This window comes from Oryctolagus cuniculus, chromosome 20 (genome assembly GCF_964237555.1).
Source record: "Oryctolagus cuniculus chromosome 20, mOryCun1.1, whole genome shotgun sequence".
Classification (NCBI taxonomy): domain Eukaryota; kingdom Metazoa; phylum Chordata; class Mammalia; order Lagomorpha; family Leporidae; genus Oryctolagus; species Oryctolagus cuniculus.
The window spans coordinates 35010012-35036568 of record NC_091451.1 but is presented as its reverse complement, the minus strand read 5'-3'; the positions used below and the strand labels follow the sequence as shown (position 1 = coordinate 35036568).

At 49.0% G+C, this 26557-nt stretch overlaps 1 protein-coding gene across 22 annotated transcripts in view; it reads left to right on the top strand.

Moving 5' to 3' along the window:
* FOXN3 (forkhead box N3) overlaps positions 1–26557 on the top strand; it is a 462718-nt gene that overhangs the window by 264440 nt on the left and 171721 nt on the right. For all 22 annotated transcript variants that reach the window (XM_070065521.1, XM_070065510.1, XM_070065508.1 and 19 more), the window contains one exon: positions 6214–6350. In XM_070065521.1, the coding sequence (XP_069921622.1) occupies positions 6214–6350 (137 nt within the window). The remainder of the gene's footprint in view (positions 1–6213; positions 6351–26557) is intronic.

The following is a 26557-nucleotide window of genomic DNA, read 5'->3' as shown; positions in this document are numbered from 1 at the left end:
CTACGCTGTTCTTTCGTCTGCTCGGCCCTCCCCGGGTTTGCTGCTGGTTCTTCCCGGGTTGGCTACTATCCCTTCCACCTCCGTGGAAGGGCAGTTCCCCCTGGCCGCATTCCCCACTTCCGCAGGGGAGCGGCACACCGCCGGCCGGCTCTCTGGGGGCTGCACGGGTTCCCTTAGATGTTCCCCATAGATGTTCCCTGGTGCATGCCGTCTCTCTCCTCCTTTATAGTCCTCCTCCGCCAATCCCAACTCGGCTGAGTACGCTGCTCTCCAATCAGGAGCAAGTCCTACAGTTAATTGGTTGAACTGGAGGCAGCTGTGCGGAAGCTGTTTACTTCTCTCCCAGCGCCATATTGTGGGAGAGCAGATGCATAGAATAAGTCCTAATTCGAGTAACTTAGTCTAGTCCGGATTGCTCCCCACATTGACCCAAACAGGAAAATGGCTGTGTTGGTCGGGGAAATGGAGAAATGCTGGGTTGTAGGTGTGCTGATTAATTATAGTAACACATTCTTGAAGCATGGAATGGTGGCCTTTGGGATGACTTAATCTGACCATCTTATTTTCCTATATACATTTTTTCCTGTCTGGTTTTTCTTGAAATGTTTATGTATTTTCATCTACTTGAAAGGCAAAGCAGCTGAGAGAGACGTCCTATCCACCTGTTCATTTCCTAGATGCCTTCTCCTGCCATGTTTATTCCATCCCCAAGTCCAGGTGCTGGTCCAAAGCACATTCTGGAGCTGTCCTCCTTTTCCCATCTTCACCACTGCTGCTGGCCAAAACCCTGTGGTCATCTTGGCCTTGGACATGGCATCACCTCCCGGCATTGCTCTGTGATCCTCTCGCCACATCCGACCTGTTTGTTTTTATATGGTAGCAACTCCCTGTTCTGACTCACTGCACTCCTTCCTAGTGGGCATTATAGTCTGTTATGGTTTTATTTATTTATTCCTATTTTTCCCTACTATTTCTTTGCCTTCTGGATTGCAAGCTTCCTGAGGCTAGGACTCTTTCTGTATTGTTTTGTATTCACTAATACATCCTTCATGGTGCCTGGTATAGCAAGCACCATGAATGAATGAGTGACTGATGAATGGGCTAATCGTTGAGGGAGGGTGCTGTTGGAAACATCCTCAGTGCTAACCTATCAGACATCAAATGTCCTTTTAAGTTCATCAAGAACACATTGGGGCAGGTGTTAACGGTGCCGCAGCTGGGACACCTGCATTCCGTATCAGAGTACCTGGGTTCAAGCCCCCACTCCACTTTCAATTCAGTTCCTCTAATGCGTGCCCTGGGAAGCAGCAGGTGATGGATCAAGTACTTAGCCCTGGCCCAGCCCCCGCCATTGCAGGTGTCTGGGGAGGGAATCAGTGGATGGAAGATCTGTCTGCCTGCCTCTACTTTTTAAATAAAAATAAATACAACTTGAAAAGAAGAACACACACTGGCACCCTGTATCATTTTTATACTGGTCCTGCCCATTAAACCCATTTTCCAATCTAGCCACCAGGCATCGACACTAAGCACGTTCCCCATGGAGTGATGAGAAGAAGGGAGCCAAAACAGAACTGGAAGCCATTGTTGCAGACCATGTTCACCAAACATTGCAGACCTGTTACCTTTGCTCAGCAGCCACACGTGCACACACACACACTCACATTTCACAACACGTGCATGCACAAGCACAGAGTTCACATGTGCACGCACACACATGCTGACATTTCACACAGGCAAGCACAGGCACACTCATTTCACATGTGCATGCACACACACACTCACATTTCACACCACGTGCATGCACAGGCAAGCTCACATTCCACATGTGCACGCAAGGCACACTCACACGTCACACACATGTCACATGTGCACACACGTGTAACATGTATGGTCACATTTCAATACATGCATGCACAGGTACAGAGTTCACATGTGCACACACACGTATGCTGACATTTCACACAGACAAGCACAGGCACAGTCACATTTCACACGTGCACGCACACATATGCTCACATTTCACACATGCACGCAAGGTACACTCACGTCACAATACTTGCACACGTACGCTCACATTTCACACACGTGCACACATACACACATTTCACATGTGCGCATGTCACATGTGCACACACACATATGTTCATATTTCACACGTACACTCACATTTCACACATGCACACACAGATACGCTCACACACGTGCATGTACAGGCACGCTCACATTTCACATGTGCACGTCACATGTGCTCGTGCATGTATGCTCACATTCCACATGTGCATGCACATGTATGCTCATTTCACACGTGCACACACATACACTCACATTCCACACGTGCATGCACATGTATGCTCATTTCACACGTGCATGCATGTACACTCACATCTCACAGCGCATTCCTTCACAACACGTACATGCTCTCCTAGTCTCTTCCGCTCAGTTCTGTTTTGTCCCATTCAAGCAATGCTGGCTGTGACCCATGACGTTGATTTCATGACTCACGTGAGTCTCATGGCCCCAGTGTCTGAAAGGTGGCGCTTTTCCAGAGGAGCTTGCCAGCGGAGAGGAGTCAGGCCAGACCGACGCCATGCTGGCGAGTGCTCGCGGACAAGTTCAGAGGGAGCCTGCAGGCGTGGTCCCCGATCTAGACCCCCCCACTCTCCAGGAAAAAGTGTTAATTTAGATGTTAGATTTCATTAAGTTGTCATCTTTTAAAAAAAAAAAACATTTCCCATAATCCTTTTAGTCTGTTTTGCTTGTTTTTCCTCTGTGTGTTGATGGGTTTTATTACTAAGAGTTGTCTTATTCCTCAGGTGCTTTTTGATGTAAAACAAGCAAAACTTGGCCCCATCCTATTTTTTTTTTACTCATTTTCTCACTCCGGGGGGTATAGAGGTGCAAAATAAATAAATACATGGATATATGAAAATGCTTCTATCCGTAAGGCTCTTTCTTCCGAGTTGTTTTGAATTCCTTTACCCTCCATGCTGCCTGGCTTCCCTAGTTAGTTCCCATATAGAGAAGAGCTGGTATTCTTGTCTTCAGGTGAGGTGTTTCTGTAAGGCTCTGACTCTCAAACGTATTGCACAAATATAATCCATTGGCAGCCTTCTCTCTCTTGCAAGGGGACACCAAATGCCCTTTTTCCTGGCCTAAGAAACTTGAGCATCTGATCCCCTGCCTAGTTCCATCTTAAAAGTTTTCAAGTAAGCCTTTCACTGTCCTAAACCGTCACACAAAACCACAGGGTATGCTTGCGATGAGGCTCATGGCCAGCCTCTTGGGGCCTGAACCTGTGCTCTGGAAGCTCATTGGTCGCATCCCTGGGGCCCCATGGGTGTGTCTCGAAGAAGCTTTTTGTTTGTTTGTTTCCTCTCTTTGGAAACCGTGAGCTCCATGGAAGTGAGCCTCTGGTCTGTGGACACTGTAGCAATTCCGGACCTCTCTTACTATAAAAGGCAGACCTCACCAAGGTGGGACCCATTTCTTATGATCCAGAGCCTGAGACTATGTTGCTAGTTAATGAATATTGAGAGATAGTCACATGTGTTGGAGTCAGCTTCAGGCCGGTGTGTGGCTTAGTGGATTAACGCACCAGTTAAGATGCCATATTGGAGTATTTGGGTTTGATTCCTGGCTCTGGCTCCTGACTCCAGCTCCCCGTTAATGTGCACCCTGGGAGGCGGCTGCTAATAGACCAAGGGATTGAGTTTCTGGCTCTTGGATTTAACTCCATCCCAGGACTGTTGTGAGCATTTGAGGAGCTGAATCAGTGGATGGATGGGAGCTTGCTTGATCTCTCTTTCTCTGCCTCTGTGCCTTTCAAAAGGGGGGTGGGCACAAAACACAAAACCCCTCTGATTGATGATAACAGTGCGAGAGAGAATTTCCAGTGGCTGGGTGGTCATGAGTTGGTGATATTGGCTTCCCGAACAAGGTGAAGTCACACTGGGCAGTGCCTGGAATAGGGGGTGCATAAGAGGCAGATTGAGGGGATGGTAAAAATAAAATGGAATGTGGAAAAGCTCTTTAAAGTGAATTTGCTAAGCCAAGGCCAAGAGTGCCTGGGGGTTGACTGTCATGTTGTGCTCACTGCCTGTTTGCTGGGGGCACTTGCCACTGCCACTGTTGGAGTGAGTTGAAAATCAGATTTGATTTCATGAAAGACATTGCACAGCCACCTGCCACGTGGGTTCAGTCCCATGTGCTGGGTAGTTTAGGGTACCTCTGGGCCACACATCCACCTGTAGAGGGATTTCTGATACCAGTGAGGAAGCTGGGACTTTGGTGTGGCACTATGCCATGTGCAAGGCTGCACAGGAAGTGTCCTTGGCTCCAGACCTCCTGTTCCTGCTGGTGCATGGTTCTGGGGGCTTCACTCCCTTTAGCTTTTAAAGAGTAGAGGAGCACAATAAACAAGATACTTTGGTCAGGCTTAGGAGAAACCACATGCTCTGGCTTGTTGTTCCGTGGTCCTCCATGGCTTTGTTCTAGGTTTTTCTCAGTGTAAGATTAAGCAGCCCCACCCTGAAAACCACCTCAATGAAAACAAAGGCCCTCGGGTTCCCAGAACTGAGATAATCTCACTGCAGAGATGTCTGGGTTGTGGGTTGAGCTCAGGCCTCCTGTGGCTTAGCCCACACCCATGCTGGTCTGGGGCCTTTGTGTGCTGGGGCCCTGAAGGCAGGCAGTCCCCTGCCCAGGACCCCCTGGGAGCCTTCCCTGCTGGAGTCAGCCCAGCCCCTTGCTGCAAGGAGCTGGAAGCCTTTGATGTTGTTAACCTTTCCCAAGAGTGGTATGTACTGGTCTCCCCCACCTCACGTCTCCCCTCCATCTCCCTGCTCCTTAGCTTTCCCTTGGTTGATTTTTCCCAACCAAGGAAGGCTTGGCAGTTCCAGGATTAGTGAGGGTGGTCCCCTGCTGTCTTCCAAAAGCCTCACCAGCCCACCTGAACTCGTCTGGGCTTTAACACGCACGAGCGTTTCCTGGAAGGAAATGTGGACACTGGGTGTCCTTGAGTTGAAATCTTCCAGAAACAACACTGGGGCTGAGTGACTGGGCGGTCCTGGGTGCCAGCCGCTTCCTCCCAGTGCGCCAGGAAGAGTCCCCTCTTGCTGGCCTACTTGTTAATGTTGATATCTGGGCTCTGTGCATTAGACTTGGGCACAAGCTACTGGATGAGCTTGATGACTGAAAGAGAGAAAGCAACATCTTCCTGCAGGACAATTGTTCTGAAAATGGCAGAGTCTCTTGGCTGGGGTGGGCATGGGTGTATGTTATTGGACTTCTTGTCTCCAGATCAGTCGGTGTCTAAGGTGACCCTTGTCCAGCAGTTTGGGTCCATTTGGTCAGGTGGACGTGTGCAGGCAGGACGTGTGCCCACGAGGCTCTGTCCGGGCGGGCCTGTGAGCCTTGGGGGATGAGTCACCTGTTTGCAAAGGTGCCATTCAAAGACCAAATGCCTCCAACCAGTGGGACGTGGGCCTCTGCCAGAGGAACTCTCCCTGTACTCCCGGAGCAGTTTTGGGGAAATTGGCATTTTTAAATCTGCCTTCTAAAGATTCAGCTTCTGTGCAGATTGCTATGTACTGAGGAAGCCACAACCTAAGTACCGGGTTCCGGGGTTTAAACCACTGTTGCCTGAGCTCCTTTGTTTCTTGGGGAAGGTAATTACAGAACTCATTCCAAGTGTGGATGTTGTGCTTTTGCAAGGAAGCTTGGGGGGGTGGGGGGAGTAGATGCCTTTTCTGTTTTTATAAACTGGTACGCCTGCAGTTTGGGTTACAAACCTACCAGGTTTTTAGAGCAGAGCTGGAGTGATGAGGGTACCTCTCCCTCCTTTTCTTTTAGCCTTCGAAATCTGACAAAGGAAAAAGCTCATTCCTGGGAGAGAACATGTGTGTTGTTCAAAGTTGACATTGAAAAATAATAAAGGATTCTTATTCTTTTAGTAGTTTGGATTTGAAAATTGTACTACTGTATCCGCATCATCTGGTAATAATATGCACATTTTGTCTGTCACTCTTAATGTGGGTACAAAGAGTATTTGATGGTGTTTTCTTGTCAGAGAGCAATATTTAAGGCAGACAGTCAACAGATAGATGAAACGCTTTTAAAAATCAGTAACTTTGAGAACAGCTATGCATCTACTTGCTGCGAAATACTTAATACTCCTGTATTAATACTTGTGTATTTTAATTTTCTTTTCAGAGTATTGGGAAAGGGTCGTTGTGGTGCATAGACCCAGAGTATAGACAAAATCTAATTCAGGCTTTGAAAAAGACACCTTACCACCCACCCCCACAGGGGCTAAGCAGGCCCCCCAGCTCTCCTCAGGCATATCAAAGGTAAGCACTTCAGACTCTTTTGGGGGCACTGACATTAATTAATTAATTAATAGGCTGAATGAGATTTGAAAACTGCAGATCAACGGGAAGGAAAGGCAGTGTTCCTGGGAGGCATGTCCACTGCGTCTCCTGCGCACCTTACCCGTCTGCTGTGGAGGAGGAGTGTGGTGCCCCAGGAGGCTCCATGGTGGCTCCAGCAGCAGTGTCCTGGGCGGCAGCAGCTCCGGAGAAAGTTTGAGCTCTCCCGGCTGTCCCAGAGTGGTGGGGCGCGGCTGTCCCGGCGCGGTGGGTTGCGTTTTGTTGGGGTGAAAGCGCAGGAATGAGTGAAGCAAGCGGCCCGGTCTCCCCACAACCTGGCCGGTCTCTGCAGATGTGGCTCCTTTGGTCGTTGTGTGCCTGGTCTCCGTGGAGATGGTGCTGCTAAGTGATCATTTTGTTGTGGTTACTTGGTGTTTGCCTCTTCAGGGAGAACAATGGAGACTTTTCCTCCCTTATGTGCCCATTTGTTTTTGAGACAGTGAGGTCATGCGTGTCATTTTTACAAATCTGTAATTGGAGGGGCGGGTTAGAGAGCCTGTTGCCACTTTTTAAACCATCAAATGATGTTACAGTGAATTGTGCCAGATGACACAGAAACAAGTTGCAAATTGGATTTTTCAAATTAAAAAAATTATTCCTTTTTTTTTTAATTTGAGAGCAAGAGAGAGATTGATTTAATCTGCTGGTTCATTCCTCAAATGCCTACAACAGCCAGGACTGTCTGGGGAAGGCCAAAAACAGGAGCCAGGAACTCAGTTCAGGTCTCCTATGTGAGTGGCACGGACCCAACTACTTGAAATGTCACCCACTGCTTCCCAGGGTGCACAGTGGTGGGAACAGGGCCAGCACTTAAATTCAGGCACTCCGACACGGCACGCAGGTGTCCCGAGGAGCGTCCTAACCTCTGTGCCAAATGTCCACCCCATAAAATGTGGTTTTTCTATAGGGAGTGCTTGGGTTTGCATCCCTCAGCCCTACAAACATTGAAGAAAGCACATGAAAATGCCTTTGTTGTAAGCACTCGTGTAAGAGTAGCGATCCGATCGAGGTGCATTGTATGTGTGTATCAGTTGGGAATGCATGATGTCATAGATTTCAGCGGTTTTGCGATTCTCTCCATTGCAGATCCTCTCCCTAGTCTGGTGTTTATTCTTGCGGGGACACACACACAGTGATCCTCGGAACTAGTGTTAATAAAGTTCTTGTGCATCTCAGTTGAGAAGCCTTTCGTCATGGGCCCCAGACAATCAGTCTTCAGCAAGAGACAGGGAGGAACAGCTGGGCTCTCTGGGAAGACTGCTGTATGTCTGCCTTTGCTAGGCGATTAGCGTGATGGTAGCCATAGCAACGGGGATGTCTCCATAGCAACGCGTAGCTGAGACAGGTGCAGTTGCATCACAAGGCTGTTTGTTGCCTGGCAAAAGGACAGGCCATTAGTACTTAGATATACGCTGTTGCCTTAGAAACAAATAACCCTACATAGCAACTACAGTTGGTTTCAAAGGTTGGAAAAAAAGAAAAAAGGTTGTAGCAGCTTTTGTCTGTGTTCATAAAAATCAGTGGAAGCGTACTTTATTCGAAATGACAACTTGAGGTCGTATAGCTGTAGGAGATGAAATGGGATTTTCCAGAGTAGCCCAACCAACAGGGTAGAAATGGCCAGGAGGACTGAGCCATATGCTCGGTTTTCTCCTTGTGGCCACGGCCACTCCTGCAACGGGAGAGAATTAGGGTTGGGGGAGGACGGCTGGGGCCTGGGGGGAGGGGCCAGGACACCTAGCACTGAGCTATTTCTCAGATTCTCACGGGCCTTTGTTATTCGGCTCACCTCACCCTCCACACCCCACAGAAGCCCCTTCCCTGCCCCTGCTGCTTGGACCCAGGAAGTAGTTCTGTGCTTTTGCTTGCAGGAGGGAAAGAAGCTGAGTAGGGTTCCCCGGGTCGGATCAGTGGTTTGTGCGGGCCAGCTTTCTGTTGCCAAATGTGACCCCCCAGGGAGGCGCAGTGATCATTTAGTAATTGGAAGGATTAGAACCTCGCTCTAGGGGTTATGAGAGGATTGCCTCCTCTGGCCAGAGACCTGAGCCAGCCTTGGCCTAATGGCTTCATTTGATTTTTTAATAAAGGCATGAAAATGCAGAGGAAGTAGAGCTTTGGCAATGAAAATAATTTCTAAACAAATACTTCAGCTCCTGTGCTGTCACCCCCAGTTCCTTTGCCCCTAGTTGATCTGGGCAAGGTTGGAGGGGCTAGGGGCAGTTGGGAGAGGTTTCTGCCACTTCCCATGTAGGTGCCAAGGTCATGGGCATGGAATGAGATCCAGCCTGCTGTGTGAGGACGTGTCGCTTTCTCTTTGCTGGGGACAGTCATTGCTGCTTCTGAAAGCTTTAGGCTTTCCGCGAGTGTGTGAGATGGCACTCAAGGGCCGGGTGCTGGAAGGTCCTGCACTCTTCCTGGACGTGGGACTCAGCTCAGTTCTCAGTCACTGGGCCACTTGTTGTGACTGCGAAGATGGGAGTAGAAAACGGGGACCAGAAAAGCGCGAACTGGGCCTAGTCTGGCTGAGTTCACCCTCCCTGTGGGGGCCGGCGGGTGGGGGTGGTCTGGGAAGCGCTCGGCTCTCAGGGATCTGGTACTTAGCATGCAGAAGACGGTGATTACACGAGAGGGGTGGTTACTGCTCGTGCCTGCAGGTGTGCTTGGCAAGTGGCATTCTGCACCAAGCTGCAGGTGGCTGGAAACTGCCGGGCAGACGAGTGTCTGAGAACGCGGCCCCAAGCCTCGTTCATGTCCAAACACCATGCTCAGCATTACAGTCTGCAGCCTTGGCCTCTGTTCTCCAGTGTGCCCTTGGGGGTATTTGCTAGGATGCTTGTCTACACCACTTTCTGTTTTAAAAAAGATTTATTTCCCAGAGAAAAACAGACACGCAGAAGGACAGAGCTGCAATTCACTGCTTCACTCCCCAAATGCCTGCAGTGGCTATGCGTGGGCTAAGGCAGAAGTTGGGAGCCAGGAACGCAACCCAGGTCTCCCATGTGGGCGACAGGGACCCAACCACTTGAGCTGCCACTGCTGCCTCCCATGGTCTGCATTAGCAGGAAGCTGGGCTTGGGAGCTGGAGTTTAGATTTGGAGGTCTTTGAGCACCCGTAGTCTGAAAATCCAAAATTTGAAATTTTGGTGTTGCTCAAAAAATTTGAGGATTTTGGAACATTTCAACTCTCTCTCTTTCTTTCTTTCAAGATTTATTTATTTTTACTTGAAAGTGACAGTTACAGAGAGAAGGAGAGGTAGAGAGAGAGAGGGAGTGAGAGGGAGAGAGAGGTCTTCCACCTGCTGGTTCACTCCCCAACTGGCTACAATGCCTGGAGCTGTGCTGATCCAAAGCCAGGAGCCAGGTGCTTCTTCCAGGTCTCCCATGTGGGTGCAGGGGCCCAAGGACATAGGCCATCTTCTACTGCTTTCCCAGACCATATAGCAAGAGCAGGATGGGAAGTGGAGCAGCTGGGACTTGAACCAGCATCCATATGGGATGCTGGCACTGCAGGCAGCGGCTATATCCACCATCCCACAGCACCAGCCCCCCCCATTTCAGATTTTCAATTTTCAGATAAGGAATGTTTAGCCTATCATTGTGTGCCACAGTTGGTTCCTAAGTTGTGACAAATGTCCCACAGTCACGTAAGACGGTAACAGGACAGGAAACTAAGTGAGCTATGTATGGGAATGCGCTGGATTATCTTTGTGACTTTTCAGCTTAATGACAGCATCAATAAAGCGGTGTGGTTTTTGGTGTGAGGATTATTGAAATCCCTGCTGCCCTGAGCACCCGTCTGGCCTGCTCATGTGCTCCGTCCCTCCACAGTGGGGTGGCAGGGCTTCTGCCTCCTGCCTAGAGCTGTGGGAGGAGCGTCACTGTGAAGTCAGTGCTACAGCTCTTGGCTCTGTAGTTTAGTGCAGTGTGCTCACCTGTGCTTTGTGAGGTCCCCATAGCTGAGCTCAGGGAACTCTGCAGGCCCAGCCGGATCAGCTCCAGGACCCCAGGCCTTCCCTGAGGAGACTGTGGCGTACAACCTTTACGATCAAGATGAGGCCAGCACCGCGGCTCACTAGGCTAATCCTCCTCCTCGTGGCGCTGGCACACCGGGTTCTAGTCCTGGTTGGAGCGCCGGATTCTGTCCCGGTTGCCCCTCTTCCAGGCTGGCTCTCTGCTGTGGCCCAGGAGTGCAGTGGAGGATGGCCCAGGTGCTTGGGCCCTGCACCCCATGGGAGACCAGGATAAGCACCTGGCTCCTGCCATCAGATCAGCGTGGTGCGCTGGCCATAGCATGCCAGCCGCGGCGGCCATTGGAGGGTGAACCAACGGTAAAGGAAGACCTTTCTCTCTGTCTCTCTCTCACTGTCCACTCTGCCTGTCAAAAAAAAAAAAAAAAAAAAAAAAAAAAAGGATCAAGATGAGGGGGTGTAGCCAGGAAAGCTGCCGCCTTGGTTGCTGGCATCCCATATGGGAGTCAGCTCGAGTCCCACTTTGAGTTCTGGCTGCTCCACTTCTGATCCAGCTCCCTGCTAATGTGCCTGGAAAAGCAGTGGAAGATGGCCCACGTGCTTGAGCCCCTGCACCCACATAGGAGACCTGGAAGGGGCTCCTGGCTTTGGCCTGGCCCAGTGCTGGCTGTTGAGGCCATTTGGGGAGTGAACCAGAGGATGGACAATCTCTCTGTCTCTTCTCTCTGTAACTCTGACTTTCAAATACATAAATAATTTTAAAAAAGAAAAAAAAAAGAATCAAATGAGCAGAGTGGAGGGAAGGGTGGTATATCCCGGTTTCTTGTCTGTACCCCTTCAGAGACATCTTGAGCTGTTGGGGCGCTTACATGAGGCGTGCCCGTCCCTCCCTGATGTGACATTTTTCTTCAAAGGATTTGTGCATTGATAATGCTCCTGGCAGACAGTGCCAAACTGCCCTCTGTTGTGACACGCTGTTTCCATGTGTCCTCACAGCAACTTTTTAGAAAATGCCCAGTTTCGAACTTTTCTCAAAATCCGATAGTTAAATAAAAAGACTTCAACCTTTATGATTTCGAGGCTTTGTAATAGGGCATTTAAACTTCCAAGCACAAGGTTCATGTCCTGTAAAGAATAGATGATATATAACACTGTGAGTTTTTCCTTTTTTGTAATTCTTATTTATTTATTTTCATTTTACTTGAAAGGCAGAGAGACAGGAAGAAACACAGAGGCCTATTTTCTATCTATTAGTTCACCCTGCACATGTCTGCAAGAGCCGGGGCTGGGCCAGCTGGAAGCCAGGAGCCTGGAGTTCAGCCTAGGTCTCCCCTGTGGATAGCAGGGACCCAAATACTTGAGCTGTCATCTGTTGCCTCCAAAGGCGTGCACTAGCAGGAAGCTGGGTTAGAAGTGGAGGAGCCGAGGCCAGCGCCGTGGCTCACTAGGCTAATCCTCTGCCTTGTGGCGCCGGCACACCGGGTTCTAGTCCCAGTCAGGGCGCCGGATCCTGTCCCGGTTGCCCCTCTTCCAGGCCAGCTCTCTGCTGTGGCCAGGGAGTGCAGTGGAGGATGGCCCAGGTGCTTGGGCCCTGCACCCCATGGGAGACCAGGATGGGTACCTGGTTCCTGCCATCGGATCAGCGCCAGCTGCGGCTGCTGTTGGAGGGTGAACCAGTGGCAAAAGGAAGACCTTTCTCTCTGTCTCTCTCTCTCTCACTGTCCACTCTGCCTGTCAAAAAAAAAAAAAAAAAAAAAAAAAAAAGAAGCGAAAGAAGTAGAGGAGCCGGGACTCAAAGTGTTCCTACATGGGCTGATGGCATCGAAGGAAGTGGCTTAAGCCCTGCACCAGTGCCTGCCCTGCCGTAACGTGTTTATGAGAGCAGATTGTTTCCAAAGGTTAAACACGTTGAGCATCATAACCCCGAAATCCAGAAGCCCAAATGCCCTGAAATCTGAACCTTTTTACATACTGACGTGACACAAGTCCACTCCTGTCCTCATGTGACAAGTTGCAGTCAAAACGCAGGTGCACTAAAATGTTGTATGAAATTACCTTCAGTCTATGCATACAAGGTATGTATGAAACAAAAGTGGATTTTGTACTTAGGTTTGGGTCCTACCCCTGAGACATCTCATAATGTATATGCAAATATTCCGAAATTCGAAAACAGCTCAAATCCCAAACACTTCTCATTCCACCCCTTTCAGAAAAGGGACACTGATCTGTTCTGGTGTAGCTCTTACATATTATCTTCTCTGGCATGGGCACCACCAAAGTCAATTTATTTTAATCCTCGCTCATGGTGAAGAGGAACAGGTATCGCCATTAAGAAAACATTATCGTTTATAGGGAGTTTTCTGACTGACTAGTTTTTGGAGAATGGACGTTTAGTCAGTGTGTAAAGTGCACTCTGACGTTTGCACGGTGGTGAAATCACCGCATGACGCGTCTCTGAGAACGCGTGCCCCTCACTGAGTGACAGGTGACTGTTTATCCAGTTTGGGAATCAGAACCAGCATAGTTTGGGCTTCCTTGGGAAATGTGAGGACATTCCAGCATCCTCTGTGCCTCCAGCCTGTATGATGGCTTGGCCACAGCTGGGTTCAAGATGGACAGAAGCTCTGATTAAGGGAGAGATTTTGTTCCCCAATGTGCCTTCTTTTTTTTAAAGTTCATTGTTGGGTGGGTGTTTGACTTAGTGGTTAAGCCTCTGATTGGGGTGCCCCTGTCCCACATAGGAGTGCCTAGATATAGTTCCTGCCTCTGGCTCCTAATTGCAGGTTCCTAATAATCCAGTGATGATGCCTCAAGAATTGGGGTCTTGCCATCCATGTGGGAAACCTCCATGGAGTTCCTAGCTCATGTCCTTGACCTTGGTTGTTGTAGGCATTTGAGGAGCAAACCAGTAGATGAGACCTCTGTCTGATTTTTGTTTGTCCCCCTCTCTTAAATATATAAATGAATAATTTAAAAAATCTTTATGCTAAAAATGACATTGTCTAATATATATTTTATTCCATATTATAGCTGAAATACGCAGAACTTTTGTCTGTTGATTTAGGTCCACAGGTTTGTGTTTTTGGACAGCTTCTACTAAAATTTGCAAAGTCAGAGCATTTCAAGAAAGTTCTTGATCTCTTGTTTTAATGAAAATCCCAGACATTAAAACTTTTCATTTAGAGCTTTATGTTTCTCTTTCTTTGTTCAGAGCAATTTAATGAGCCACGGAAAATACAAAATGGCCTCTCCAAAGGTTTTGGACTTTCAAATATTGAGGTTCTTAATGAAAATAGCTAATTTTAGTGCTGACTCAGCTAAAGGCTTTATTTTATCACACCAACTGCCCTACTCATGGCTCTGTCTTCATAGTTTTTTTCAATGCCTACATAGGTTATAGAAATTACAGAGTGGTCATTGTATATTCCAGTTAGCAAAGTCATCAGTCATTCTTATCCAGGTAAGTATGGTTTAGCTGAAGGAGTGAGGCTGGGCCTGGCAAATGAGGAAGTGCCTTGGGAATATGTAGGAAAGGTACCAAAGTCTATGGGGAACCCATCCATTCAATTATCAGATTAGAAAATCCTTAAGAGGTTAAGCTTGTTAACATAACAGTGTTCATTCTTCCTTTCAAACTGCTGAATTTGCACACACAGCAAGGCGTTGCTTGGATAGGAGCCTATTTTTTTTTAATGTGGAAAACATCTTTCATTCTAGTTATGCAAAGTGTTGTGCATTTAATAGTTGGCAGAAGAACTGCAATGCCACAATAAAATCAGTTTTAACATGCATGGAAGGAGTTTAATGGTTAGCTCATCTGTTGCTGCAAGTTTTAATTCAGCCAGGCATAAAGAAGGAATGCTAGGTGTGGATGAGCTCCGTCATTATGGCACTTGTAAGTGACTTACTTGATGGGAACTGTAAGTGGTCTTAGAAGTGCTCCTCGTATCCAATACACTTATTTCTGTAAGTTTAATTCAAAATGGTGAGATATAATGTATTTTGAAAGGTTATGTTGAAACTGTAACTTTTTGCTTAGAGTAATTTTTCAAAGAATATTAAATTTAAAAAAATCAATCTGCAGCCTCGTTGTGCTCAGTATGGAGAGGACTGCACTAAATTATTGTGGTAAAATAGATACGGCATTGAGTGACAAGGATTTGTAAAAAGAACACTTACAAATACAAATTTTATTTTGTTAAAAAAAATTGGAGGGGCTGAGTGATGGAAAAGGCTTAAATTGTAGAGGCACATTCTTTTTTTTGTTAAATTCAGTGCTCATTTACAGTATGAACTTTAAAAATCCATTAGTTGGCTATAATTTTATGTTCCTATCAAATTGTACTATCTATTGAATTCCATTGTGTTTTATGAGTCGGTCATATGAAATATTTTTGATCTCAGCGTTTTGCCTTCCACATGCTGTCCATTGTGCATTGAATTCTCAGTCAATCCTACATTATTTTATTTAAATGGGAAACAGCCCGTGTTATCTTTGAGCACTTCGGTAAAAGGCCTATCTTGTGAATATTGGGCTCATTCATCCAATTTCATTCTGTCCTCACGCTCACTTTGAAAGTCGCATGTCTAAGCGGCCTGGCTGATCGGATCTGTTTTACCAGGTGCCGGGTAGCACGGAAGTGGGCTCTCATGCTCTGAACCCGAGAGGTGCCCTCAGTCCTTGGCTTGTGGCTTTAAATCCACTGCTGAGACATGCTGCTGCTCTCACTCCCTCCAAGATGGGTCGCCTCGAGGTGCTGTGTTTCCGGCACCTGCTGAGGAAGAAGTTGAAGGGCTCACGGACCCAGGGGCCGTCTGCAGTCTGCAGATTTGCTTAGTCCAGACCGCCATGGAGGACCCCGCAGACGGCTGCTCAGGTCTCTTAGGCTCTGCTAGAAGGCGCTGACCCTCACCCTGCGTATTTGTCAAACCCCTCACCTTCCCAGAGGGGGAGACACTGACCTCTGCCTTAGAAACATGAATGAAGTCCGTAAAATGCATAGGATCGGCCATGTCCAGTGTGGGAAAAGCGGGAGTGCCCTCCTGCTGTGCTGTAAACATGACACACTTCGTCGTTGTAGAACTGGAAAACCTGCCACCACGCCACACCCGTGCCTCCCCTTTCTCCAGCTTCTGGGTACGCCAAAGCCTTCTGAGGTCTAAGAGTTAGAAAAGGAGAGGGATCAGGAAGTGCAGGTGTGCCATAATCAGGTCAGGGTTTGGAGCGGGTAGAATAAGGGGGCACTGTGTTGTGTAGGTCAGCCCTGAACTGTGTTGGTGAAAAGCGGCTGCTAGGTAGTTGTTGGAAATACTAATTAAAGGTAAGCGTTTGGATAAGCGATGTGATGACCAGTTGACCAATTGTTCTCGCCTTCAGTGTGGATCCGCCTTCCCTAGAAGGTACCTGGCCCGCTGGGGGTTGGGGGGCACTTTGAGATAACAAGGAAAGTGCTCCAGCTGGCAAGGGGGTCCATGTGTTCCCATTGCACCCCCGCCAGCTTCTTCCCCATCCGCTAGGGGGATTCGGAGCCGGTGATGGTATAGACGGAGAGATTTGGGCCTAGACAGTCTGCAGTGGGCTAGCGTCTGACATGGTGCCAGACAGATCAGAGCTGGCTGAGTGCTTGGGTGCACAGGTGGGTGGGTGGATGCAAGGGCTAATGGCACAGCGAGCTCCCCCTGGGGACGCCAGCTGCCAGCGTCATCCCAGGGAGGTTTATCTGTTGCTGGGGAATTGTGGGGCTGCCTCAGTAGTGATGTGGAACCTGCCTGTGTGGCCTGGTGTTTGGGGTCCCTCAGGTTCCAGGTGTAAGGTGCAAACAAAACATTCACAGCAGTGTGCCTGGCTGTGTTACTCAGAGTCGGTGGGCCAGGCTCCTCCTGGAAGGAAGTCCAGCTCTCCAGGCTGTGATGGGACTAATGTAGTTACTCTCCCATCCGTGCGATGCAGCTCTGTGATTCGTGCCCTGCAGTTACCTCCCTTGTTTTAGTGCCACTTCTTCACATTTCCTTCCCTGCGAATAAAGCGATCACCGCAGTGTTTCGCCAAGCAGAAGATCATTTCCAAAAGCTGTCCGTCAAACCCCACAGCCCTCCCCCTATTGTTGATCCACTGAATTAATGAGAACAACACCCGCCCTTTGTATCCGTCTCCACGGAGGAGCCAAGCCGGTGTCCTGGTTCTGTGGAATCCCAGGATTCTGGCCAGAGCCTCGGATCGCATTCCTGCCCCTTTGTTGTTCTTAGGGAAAGTCCTGGTTGCATTATTATTTGGACATGGTCTTTGAGATTGTGCTGTACGTGTGCAAGGTGTGGAGAGAGTGGGAGAAACAGTGGGCACTCCGCTTTAATCGCTCCCTTTGGCTGGTTTTTAGGTCATCTGGGGAAAGTGTCCCTCAGCGGTTTCCACGTGTTTTGAAAAATCCTTACCTCTGTATAGACCGTGCGGTCGAATCCTGGTGGCCCGAGTTGAGACTTGTGCAGCCTCAGTGCTTGCTTGCGAATGGAAAGTTTTGGTCGAAGTCTGTTTAGCAGTTGCTGTTCCACCCCTGCCCATCAAACAGTCTCGGCCCCGCCTCACCATTTCTTGGCAAGAGTAAAAGTGAATGGAAACACGGCCAGAGGACAGGAGTTGGCGACGATAGAGGACGGAGTAGGCCACGTTAGGGGACAGGGTTGGCCACGTTAGGGGACAGGGTTGGCCGTGTTAGAGACAGCTTTTCCTATGGCTTCTTCTCTTCCTCTCTTCCCCCCCACCCCCTTCCTTCTTCCCCCTGCATTTGTGAGGCTTCTGAGAGAAAAAAAAAATTTTTTTTAAGATTAATTAGTTAATTTATTTTTTGTTTGAAAGGCAGAGTTACAGAGGCAGAGAGAGAGGGAGGGAGGGAGAGAGAGAGGTCTTCCATCCGCTGGTTTACTACCCAATTGGGCACAACAGCTGGAGCTGTGCCGATCTGAAGCCAGGAACCAGGAGCTTCTTCTGGGTCTCCCATGCGGGTGCAGGGGCTCAAGGACTTGGGCCACCCTCTACTGCTTTCCCAGGCCGTAGCAGAGAGCTGGATCGGAAATGGAGCAGCCGGGACTGGAACCAGTGCTCATATGGGATGCTGGCACTGCAGGTGGTGGCTTTACCCACCGTGCCACAGTGCCCGGCCCCAAGAAAGGAATTTGTAAAAAGCAGTTATTTATTTTCATTTTCTTGAAAGGCAGGGTGGGGGGAGAGAGATGCTCTTAGGATTCTTCTGAGCTAGAAATTGCCTTCCCCCACCCCCCAACCCCTACCGCCCCTCATCTTCCTGACCCTCCCCCACCCCCACCTGGGAGTCTCCGTGAACTTGGGGTCTCCTTGGCCCACGTTGGAGCAGGACATGAGAACTGCACACCGGTCCTGGTGTAGACGCGGGTAGGAGGCCCAGCTCCTGCGAGCTGACCACACTGAGCCTCTGTGGTACCCTTCCTGTCTCCAGTGACCGCTTCAAGCACCAGACGCAGCGAAATGACATAGCAAATGCTTGGCGCTTGTGCCTGGCCCACAGGAAATCAATGAATGTGATTTCTCTTTCCTGAACAACGCCAGGCTCCCTTTCGATAATCGCACAGTCCTGTTTTTTGGCACACGCTGCATACCAATTTGGCCCTTATGTCTATGTTTTGCATTGTAAAGTGTCCTTGTCTACTTTATATTCTTCACTTTCCAGTAGATTTAGGATCTGTGAGACTCAGACCCTTTGTAAATTTGCTGCCTGTGCTCTAAATACAACTTTGCATGTGGGTGTTCTTGGGAAGAGAGCTATCAATGAGCTCTCCTCCAAGGCCTAGCACAGGTTGTAAGTAGAGTGCAAGATATTTTTTGTCTGGTGGCTGGCTGCGGGGTGCCAGGAGTAATTGGCTGCCCTTCCCCCCCATCAGTCAGCCGTCCAGGGGCGTTTGGAGCTGGGGCAGAGTTCAGCTCTGTTTCTCCTTGCTGTAAGGATAATTTAGCCATCTTGCAGTGTTGGGGTTTCCAGGCATCCATCTCCTCCCTCTGTCTGGTTCCTGGGCCCTGGTGCACCCCTGAGTGTGTGCAAGACCTGATTCTTTGGACCTGATCATTCTGGAAGCTTGAGAGCCCCACCAGGCTGCCCTGGGATGGGGACTTTATGGATTCCAGGCTGTTTGACGCCAAGGCACCAAATGTTGTCAGAGGACTAAAGGATTCACAGCTGCCCTAGGAGATGCAAATGCGGGGAATGTGACATCAGGCCAGGGGTGGCTCCCCCTGGGTCTCCCTCAGTGTCTCTTTGATACACCCCCTCCTTCTGCTCTTCTGTTGGGGGTGGGGGGTTCAGGTCAGGCACTTGAAAGGTGTAGCACGGGGCCCTCCCTCTCCTGTCTTGATGGGAGAAGTGGCTGGCCCAGTCAGCTGTGTTCCCTCTCCACCGGGTTCCGTAATCCGCGTTTAAATCTCTTGGCAGGAACTCCTGCGTTTTTTCCTCCTGCATTCTTTGCGTCTTTGATGAGAACAAAGCAGCCTCCTCCCTGCTCCCCATCTTAACTCTTCTCTCCCAGGAAATCTCCCTGCTGCACTTTGATCCCTTAGGACGAGAGAAAGTCCCTCCACTGTGAGCTTCTCCAAGTGCTGAAAGGAGAACATCTCCATTCTTTGTACTTTAAAGTCTGTGTTCCGAGCTCAGAGACGTGAGGCCCTGGGCCCTGCATGTGACCATGGAGCAGGGCCTGCCTCTCCGAGGAGCCCTCACTTCCACCTCCCAGGAGGACCTCCACCTCCCAGCTCTGCCATGGGCTGTTTTTGAGGAAGGACGGGTTGCACACATGGTAACACCAGTGCATTTCATTCTTATTAAAGCCCTTTGAAGTTCCCTCTTTCTGACACCACCCCCTCTTACCCTCACCTCTTAGATGTGGCATGTTCTGTCATCAGGGTGGTTGAAGTCAGAGTTACAGCAAAACCAACCTGAATTCCTCTGATACAACTCTTTGATGTCAAGCAAAACAAAAAATCTATTTCCACTTGATACTCCAGACTTCTAAGACATGAACCATGAAAGTCAGCTCTTTAGCACTATAGGATTGTAAAGAATTTTAAATGTGTTTCATCCCCCCTGCTTTGGACCCTAAACTATTCTGGAGTTTGGGTGGGAGGCAGAAAAGGAAGTGTTTATTGAACATATACTGTGTGCCAGGCTTGGTGTGGCTGACATCATCCATGCAGTCTCTGGTGAGACAGATTTTTATTACTGTTTGACATTTGTGAGAACTGGGGTCCAGAGGGCTAGTCAGTCATGCAGCTGGCAAGTGGTGGGGCTGGGCCCTGAGCTGGGCTGATCTCCCTGTTCTCACTCTGGACCAGACCATGCCACCTGGTGATCGCTGCCATCTGTGAGCCCATTCTCCGTTCTCTGTTCTCTGAGTCAAAGAGGCCAGCCTGGGGAGGGGAGAGTGACCCGTCATGTTTTAGATGATTTGGTCTTTGTATGGTAACCCCCAGGGGAGAGCTGGGAGGTGAGAGATCCAGCCATTAAGAGCAGATCTGAAAGTGGGGGTGGAGACAAAGGAAGAAAGAGGACCTGAGAGAGGCTGGGAGGGGGGCCTGCAGGGTGTGATGAGGGAGGAGGTGGAAAGGAAGCTGGGAGGCTGCTTGGACAAAGGCACTGTTGAGGGACAGGGGAGAGAGGTGGGGGGATCATGGGGGAGTGTGTGTGGCTTCTGTGGTAGACAAAATAGGAAAGTAAGTGCGGGGGAGCGTCACGCACTGTTTTCCCAAAATGGTGATTCAGGTTTGATTTTGGGGGATTAGCTATGCTGACTCTTTAATTAGAAAGGAGGAAGAGTTCACGGTATTCAGAAGTCTCCCTGTCTGTGAAGTTCCCTTGTTAGAGTTTTGTTTTTTCCTCTTAAACTTAACTCAGTCACTTTCTTGGATATGAATGTTCATGTTTCAGCTGTCTTCCTAGTTGTTTCTAATATGACTTGTGCGTGTTTGTGGTGAGAACTGACAATTGCTAACCAATTTTAAAATTTGAAGGCTTTTTTAAAAATTTAGTTTTTTAGGAGAAAGAGCCAGACAGAGCTCCCATCGCGGTTCATTTCCCAAATGCTTGCAACAGGTGGGACTGGGCCAAGCCGAAGTCAGGAGCTGGGGACTAAATCCAGATCCCCAGACAGGTGATAGGAAACCAATCACGTGAGCCATCCCTTGCTGCCTCCCAGGATGTAAATTAGAGGCCACTGGGGTCCATAGCCAGAGCTGGGAATTGAAAACAGGTACTCCAATATGCAATGCAGACATTTTAATAGCTAGGCTAGGCTGGCGCTGTGGCTCAATAGGCTAATCCTCTGCCTGCGGTGCCGGCAACCCGGGTTCTAGTCCCAGTCGGGACGCTGGATTCTGTCCCGGTTGCTCCTCTCCCAGGCCAGCTCTCTGCTGTGGCCAGGGAGGGCAGTGGAGGATGGCCCAGGTGCTTGGGCCCTGTACCCACATGGGAGAAGTGAACCAACGGAAGGAAGACCTTTCTCTCTGTCTGTCTGTCTCTCTGTCTCTCTCTCTCTCTCTCTCTCACTAACTCTGCCTGTCAAAAAATAAAAAAAAAAAAATTAATGGCTAGGCTAAAATGCCTGGAGTATTTTTTTTAAATCATGCTACTATTTAAATCATATATTTAAATATATGCTATAAAGCATATATTTTGTGAATATTCTTTTCTCACTATCCGTTGGCCTAAATCTCTTATGGTATACAAAATTTTGTAAATATTTGTAAATATAATTAACATCCTGTATGTGACATTGAAATCATAAAATAAAGGCACAGGATTGATCTTGTTGAGAATAAGTGTGAAAATTATTCTAGAAAAGCATCTATGGCCGGCGCCGTGGCTCACTAGGCTAATCCTCCGCCTAGCGGCGCCGGCACACCGGGTTCCAGTCCCGGTTGGGGCGCCGGATTCTGTCCCAGTTGCCCCTCTTCCAGGCCAGCTCTCTGCTGTGGCCAGGGAGTGCAGTGGAGGATGGCCCGGGTGCTTGGGCCCTGCACCCCATGGGAGACCAGGAAAAGCACCTGGCTCCTGGCTCCTGCCATCGGATCAGCGCGGTGCACCGGCCGCAGCGCGCTGGCTGTGGCGGCCATTGGAGGGTGAACCAACGGCAAAGGAAGACCTTTCTCTCTCTCTCTCTCTCTCACTGTCCACTCTGCCTGTCAAAAAAAAAAAAAAAAAAAAAAAAAAAAAAAAAAAAGCATCTAAACATAAACCTCTGAATAACTATCAGAATACAAGCACTGTTTTTTTTAAAAGATTTATTTACTTGAAAGGCAGAGTTGCAGAGAGGCAGAGGTAGGCAGAGAGGCAGAGGTAGAGGCAGAGAGAAAGAGAGAGGGAGAGAGGAAGGTCTTCCATTCATTGGTTCACTTTCCAAATGGCTGCAACAGCTAGAGCTGTGCCGATCCGAAGAAGCCTGGAGCCTGGAGCCTCTTCTGGGTCTCCTATGTGGGTGCAGGGGCCCAAGGACTTGGGCCATCCTCCACTGCTTTCCCAGGCCACAGCAGAGAGTTGGATCAGAAGTAGAGCAGCTGGGACACGAACCAGCGCCCATATGGGATGCCGGCACTGCAGGTGGTGGCTTTACCCACTACACCACAACACCGGCCCCACAAACACTAATTTTTTTTTTTATTTGAAAATAAGAGTTACATAGAGAGAGAAGAAGAGGCGGGGTGGGGGGAGTCTTCTATCTACTGGTTCACTCCCCAATTGGCCGCAATGGCTGGAGCTGCGCTGATCTGAAGCCAGGAGCTTCTTCTGGGCCCCCCATGCGGGTGCAGGGGCCCAAGGACTTGGGCCATCTTCTGCTTTCCCAGACCATAGCAGAGAGCTGGATTGGAAGCGGAGCAACCGGGACTCCAACCGGCGTCCATAGGGGATGCTGGCACTGCAGGCGGTGGCTTTACCCACTACACCGCAGCACCGGCCCCAAGCATGTTCTTAAATTGTGTATTTGCTGAGGCAAGACTTAGAGATGGAAGTGGTGACTCCTTGGTGATTCTTGTTAGCATTTATCAGGTTGAATGGACATGTTGGGTGACAGAATGTCAGTTTGTCCTTTGTATTTCCCCTGCTTCATGGAAATATAATTGACAAATAAAAATTGTATATATTTATAGCATACAAGCTCATATTGCAACTCAATCAAGCTAATCTTGCACATCCATCACCTCATGCAGTTGCCTTCGTGTATGTGTGGTGAGACTAAAATCACGTCATGGCTGAAAGTGTGTGCTCTTTGCCCAGTCTCCCCATCTCCCAGACCTGCAGTTCAGTGACCACCTTTCTGCTCTGTCTCTGCGAGCTCAGCTTTGTAGATGCCACATACCGGTGGTCCCATGTGGAATTTGGCTTTCTGTGCCTAGCTTGCTTCATTTAATACAGTGCCTTGCAAATTCATCCATGTCGTGGCAAATGACTGGGTTTCCTCTCTTTAAGACTAATAGCATTCCACACACACACACACACACACACACACACGTCACATCATCCATCTGCAGGGGCTCTGGCATCGTTTCCCTGTCCTGGCTATTGTGAACTGTATGTTGTCAGTTCTGTGACATACACACAAGGGCAGCTCTCTCTCTAGACGGTGATTATTTCCCGGGGGCTGGTTCCCAGAAGTGGAGTTGCCGCATCACATGGTAGTTCTGCTTTGACTCTATGAGGACTGTCCGTTCTGCTTTCCGTAGCGGTGGCACCAGTTTACATTGCCACCAGCAGCATACGAGAGGACTTCCAAAAGTCTGTGGAATGTGGCATTCAAAGATAAGTTTAATGGGGCACAAAATATTTTTGAAATCTGTGCATATGAGAAGTCTTATAAAAGTTTGTGGAAAATGTATATTAGGAAAAGCCATGTATTTTCTGTGGACTTTTTGAAGCACTTTCAATTGTGCGTACAGGTGTGCTTGTGTGTGTGTGTGTGTGAATTCATCCATATTGAAGCTTCTATTTCTTGCATAGATGATGGCCAAAAAAATTTGAAGAATAGTAGTAAAATTGACTTCCTCCATCGGAACACGCGCTGCAATGTGGACGAGCCTTGAGAACGTAACACTAGATGAAACGGGGCCTTTCAGTCAAGGGCACACATGTTCTACTTACGTAAGGTTCCTAGAACAGGCAGCTTCAGAGAGACAGAAAGTGGGGGCTACCAAGCACGTGCGTTGGGTGGGAAGGGGGTGCTCGTGTTGAATGGGAGCAGGGTTCCTGTTTGGGATGATGGAACACTTCTAGAAATAGGTAGTGGAGATGGTTGCCTAATACTACCCTACTGCACACTTGGAAAAACAGTTAAAACCACACTTTTCATGTTAAGTGTATGTTATCACGCGCCCAAAAGAAAAATTCAGGCCCAGCAGTAAGAGTGGCAAATTGTATGTTAGGTATCTGTTGTCACACAGCCCAAAGAAAAATCCAGGCACGAAGAATATGAGAAGAGGAGCACATTTCTTTAGGACAGACTTTTTTTTTTTTTTTTTTTGGACAGGCAGAGTTAGAGAGAGAGACAGAGAGAAAGGTCTTCCTTCCGTTGGTTCACCCTCCAAATGGCTGCTACGGCCGATGCGCTACGGCCAGCGCTGCGCTGATCCGAAGCCAGGAACCAGGTGCTTCCTCCTGGTCTCCCATGGGGTGCAGGGCCCAAGCACTTGGGCCATCCTCCACTGCCTTCCCGGGCCACAGCAGAGAGCTGGCCTGGAAGAGGAGCAACCGGGACAGAATCCGGCGCCTCAACCGGGACTAGAACCTGGTGTGCCAGCGCCGCGGTGGAGGATTAACCTAGTGAGCCATGGCGCTGGCCTTTAGGACAGACTCTATTTTACATTCTAACATGCCTTCAGTCTTCTAGCTGTACTTCAGGCAGGCCCAGGCCCAGGCACTCAGGGTGCTGGGGGAAACAGGGCAGGGTTTTAGGAGTCCCTGGAGTAGGGTGTGGCCAGTGTGGTTTTCTTTCTTTCTTTCTTTCTTTCTTTCTTTCTTTCTTTCTTTCTTTCTTTCTTTCTTATTTATTTATTTATTTATTTATTTTACTTATTTGTAAGTTAGAGAGACAGAGAGAGAGAGATCTTCCATCTTCTGGTTCACTTCCCAAATGGTTGCAGTGGCCAGAGCTGGGCCAACTTCATGCGGGTCTCCCACGTGGGTGGAGGGGGCCAAACACTTGGGCCACCTTCTGCTGCTTTCCCAGGCCATTAGCAGGGAGCTGGATTGCAAGTGAAGCAGCTGGGACTCCAACTGGCACCCTTATGGGATGTCGGTGGCGTGGGCTGTGCCGCGGCTTTCCCCTCCAAGCCGCAGCGCTGTTCCCAGTGTGGTCTTGATTCTAGATCCCTGCAGGTGATGACTGCAAGCATTTCCACATCTTACAGCAGGCAGACATGCTTAGCAAATGACCTTTCTTCTTCCAATAATTCTGATCTTCCAACTGCAACATTTGGATAAACCAACAGTTTGCTTTTTGAAGGCCAAACAAAACATATTTCATGGTTTTTCTCCTGGCTTCACCCTTTCATCAGCTGGTCTTTCTTTCTAACCCTTAAACAATGGCCTTTTCTTTCTTCTATTTCAAAGATTTATTTATTTATTTATTTATTTGAAAGACAGAGTTAGAGGCAGAGAGAAAGAGAGAGAGAGAGGTCTTCCATCCGCTGGTTCACACCCCAAATGGCTACAATGGCCGGAGCTGGGCTGATCTGAAGCCAGGAGCCAGGAGCTTCTTCCGGGTCTCCCACCCGGGTGCAGGGGCCCAAGGACTTGGGCCGTCCTCTGCTGCTTTCCCAGGCTCATTATCAGGGAGCTGGATCAGAAGTAGAGCAGCTGGGACTCAAACTGGCGCCCATATGGGATGCTGGCATCAGAGGCAGCTTAGCCTTTTAGACCACAGCACCTGCCCCTCCAAATGCTTTTATATGAAAATAAATTTATATTTTAATTCCGGTTTTTACAGAGTTTTTAGGATTCATTTATTTCTTTGAAAGGCAGAGTAACAGGGAGAAGGAGCAACAGAGAGAAAGAGATCTTCCATCTGTTGGTTTACTCTGCAGATGACTGCAACAGCCAGGTCTGGATCAGAACAAAGCCAGGAGTCGGGAACTGCATCCAGGTCTTTCACATGGGTGCAGGGGCCCCAGCACTGGGGCCATCTGCTGCTGCTGTCCCTGGCCATTAGCAGGGAGCTGGATGGGAAGAGGAACAGCTGGGACGTGAACCGGTGCTGCAGGCTGGAGGCTTAGCCTGTTACACCACAGCACTGTGCCCTCCCCACCACCCCCCAACTTTATGAAGTCCCCCTCATGGCTTCAGTGAGAAGCTACTGCCCACAGGCCGGCGGTGGTGATTCATAAAGGGTGAGTAGTGTCCCCATTCTGCGCTCTCGCTTCTCACGTGTGGATTGTGACAATCAGAAGAAAGAGGATGAACCAGAAATAAGGGCATGGGTTGCTGGGTAGATGAAGCTGGAAGCGTGTTTTTTCCTTGTACCCAACTAAGAATTTTGAAACTCCCAATGCTGGGCAGTTTCTGCCCATAAACATTGTCCAGACCAGATCTCCCAGTGGCCCTGTTGGAGGACTTCGGAGATTTCTCGCTACCAATCAGGCACCCTTTTGCTTCTGGTGTCTGTGCTGATACTGGGAAAACCACCTGTTCCCCTGCCCACCTGCCCATCAGAACTTTGCAATCCTCAGACCAGCGTCTGCAGGAGAGGGAACCCAGAGAGCAAGTCTCTAACTGGAGCGGGGAAGATGTTTAAGTGGGCTCACTGGGGACTGCGGCAGTACTTCAGAAATCATTCACACTGCAGTTTACCAACTGCGATGAGGAAGCAGGGGTAGCCCATAGACTCTTCCTGAATCGGTCGACACATTGTGATATTGACTTCAAAACTCTTGAAGCAACCTTATAAGGGTTAGGTCTACCGCAGGGTTTCTTGCCTTGGCGCGGTGGCCATTTGGCGCTAGAGGATGCTTTGTTGTGGAGCTGCCCTGGGCCGTGCACTTGGGGACATCCGTGTCCTCTAACCCCAAGTCCACTTTGCTGGGTTCTGAGTTTTAATGGTTCAAGAGCCTGTCAGTCATAATTCTGGAGAGGGTAATGGAAAAGAGACTTGGGGTTTTTGTTT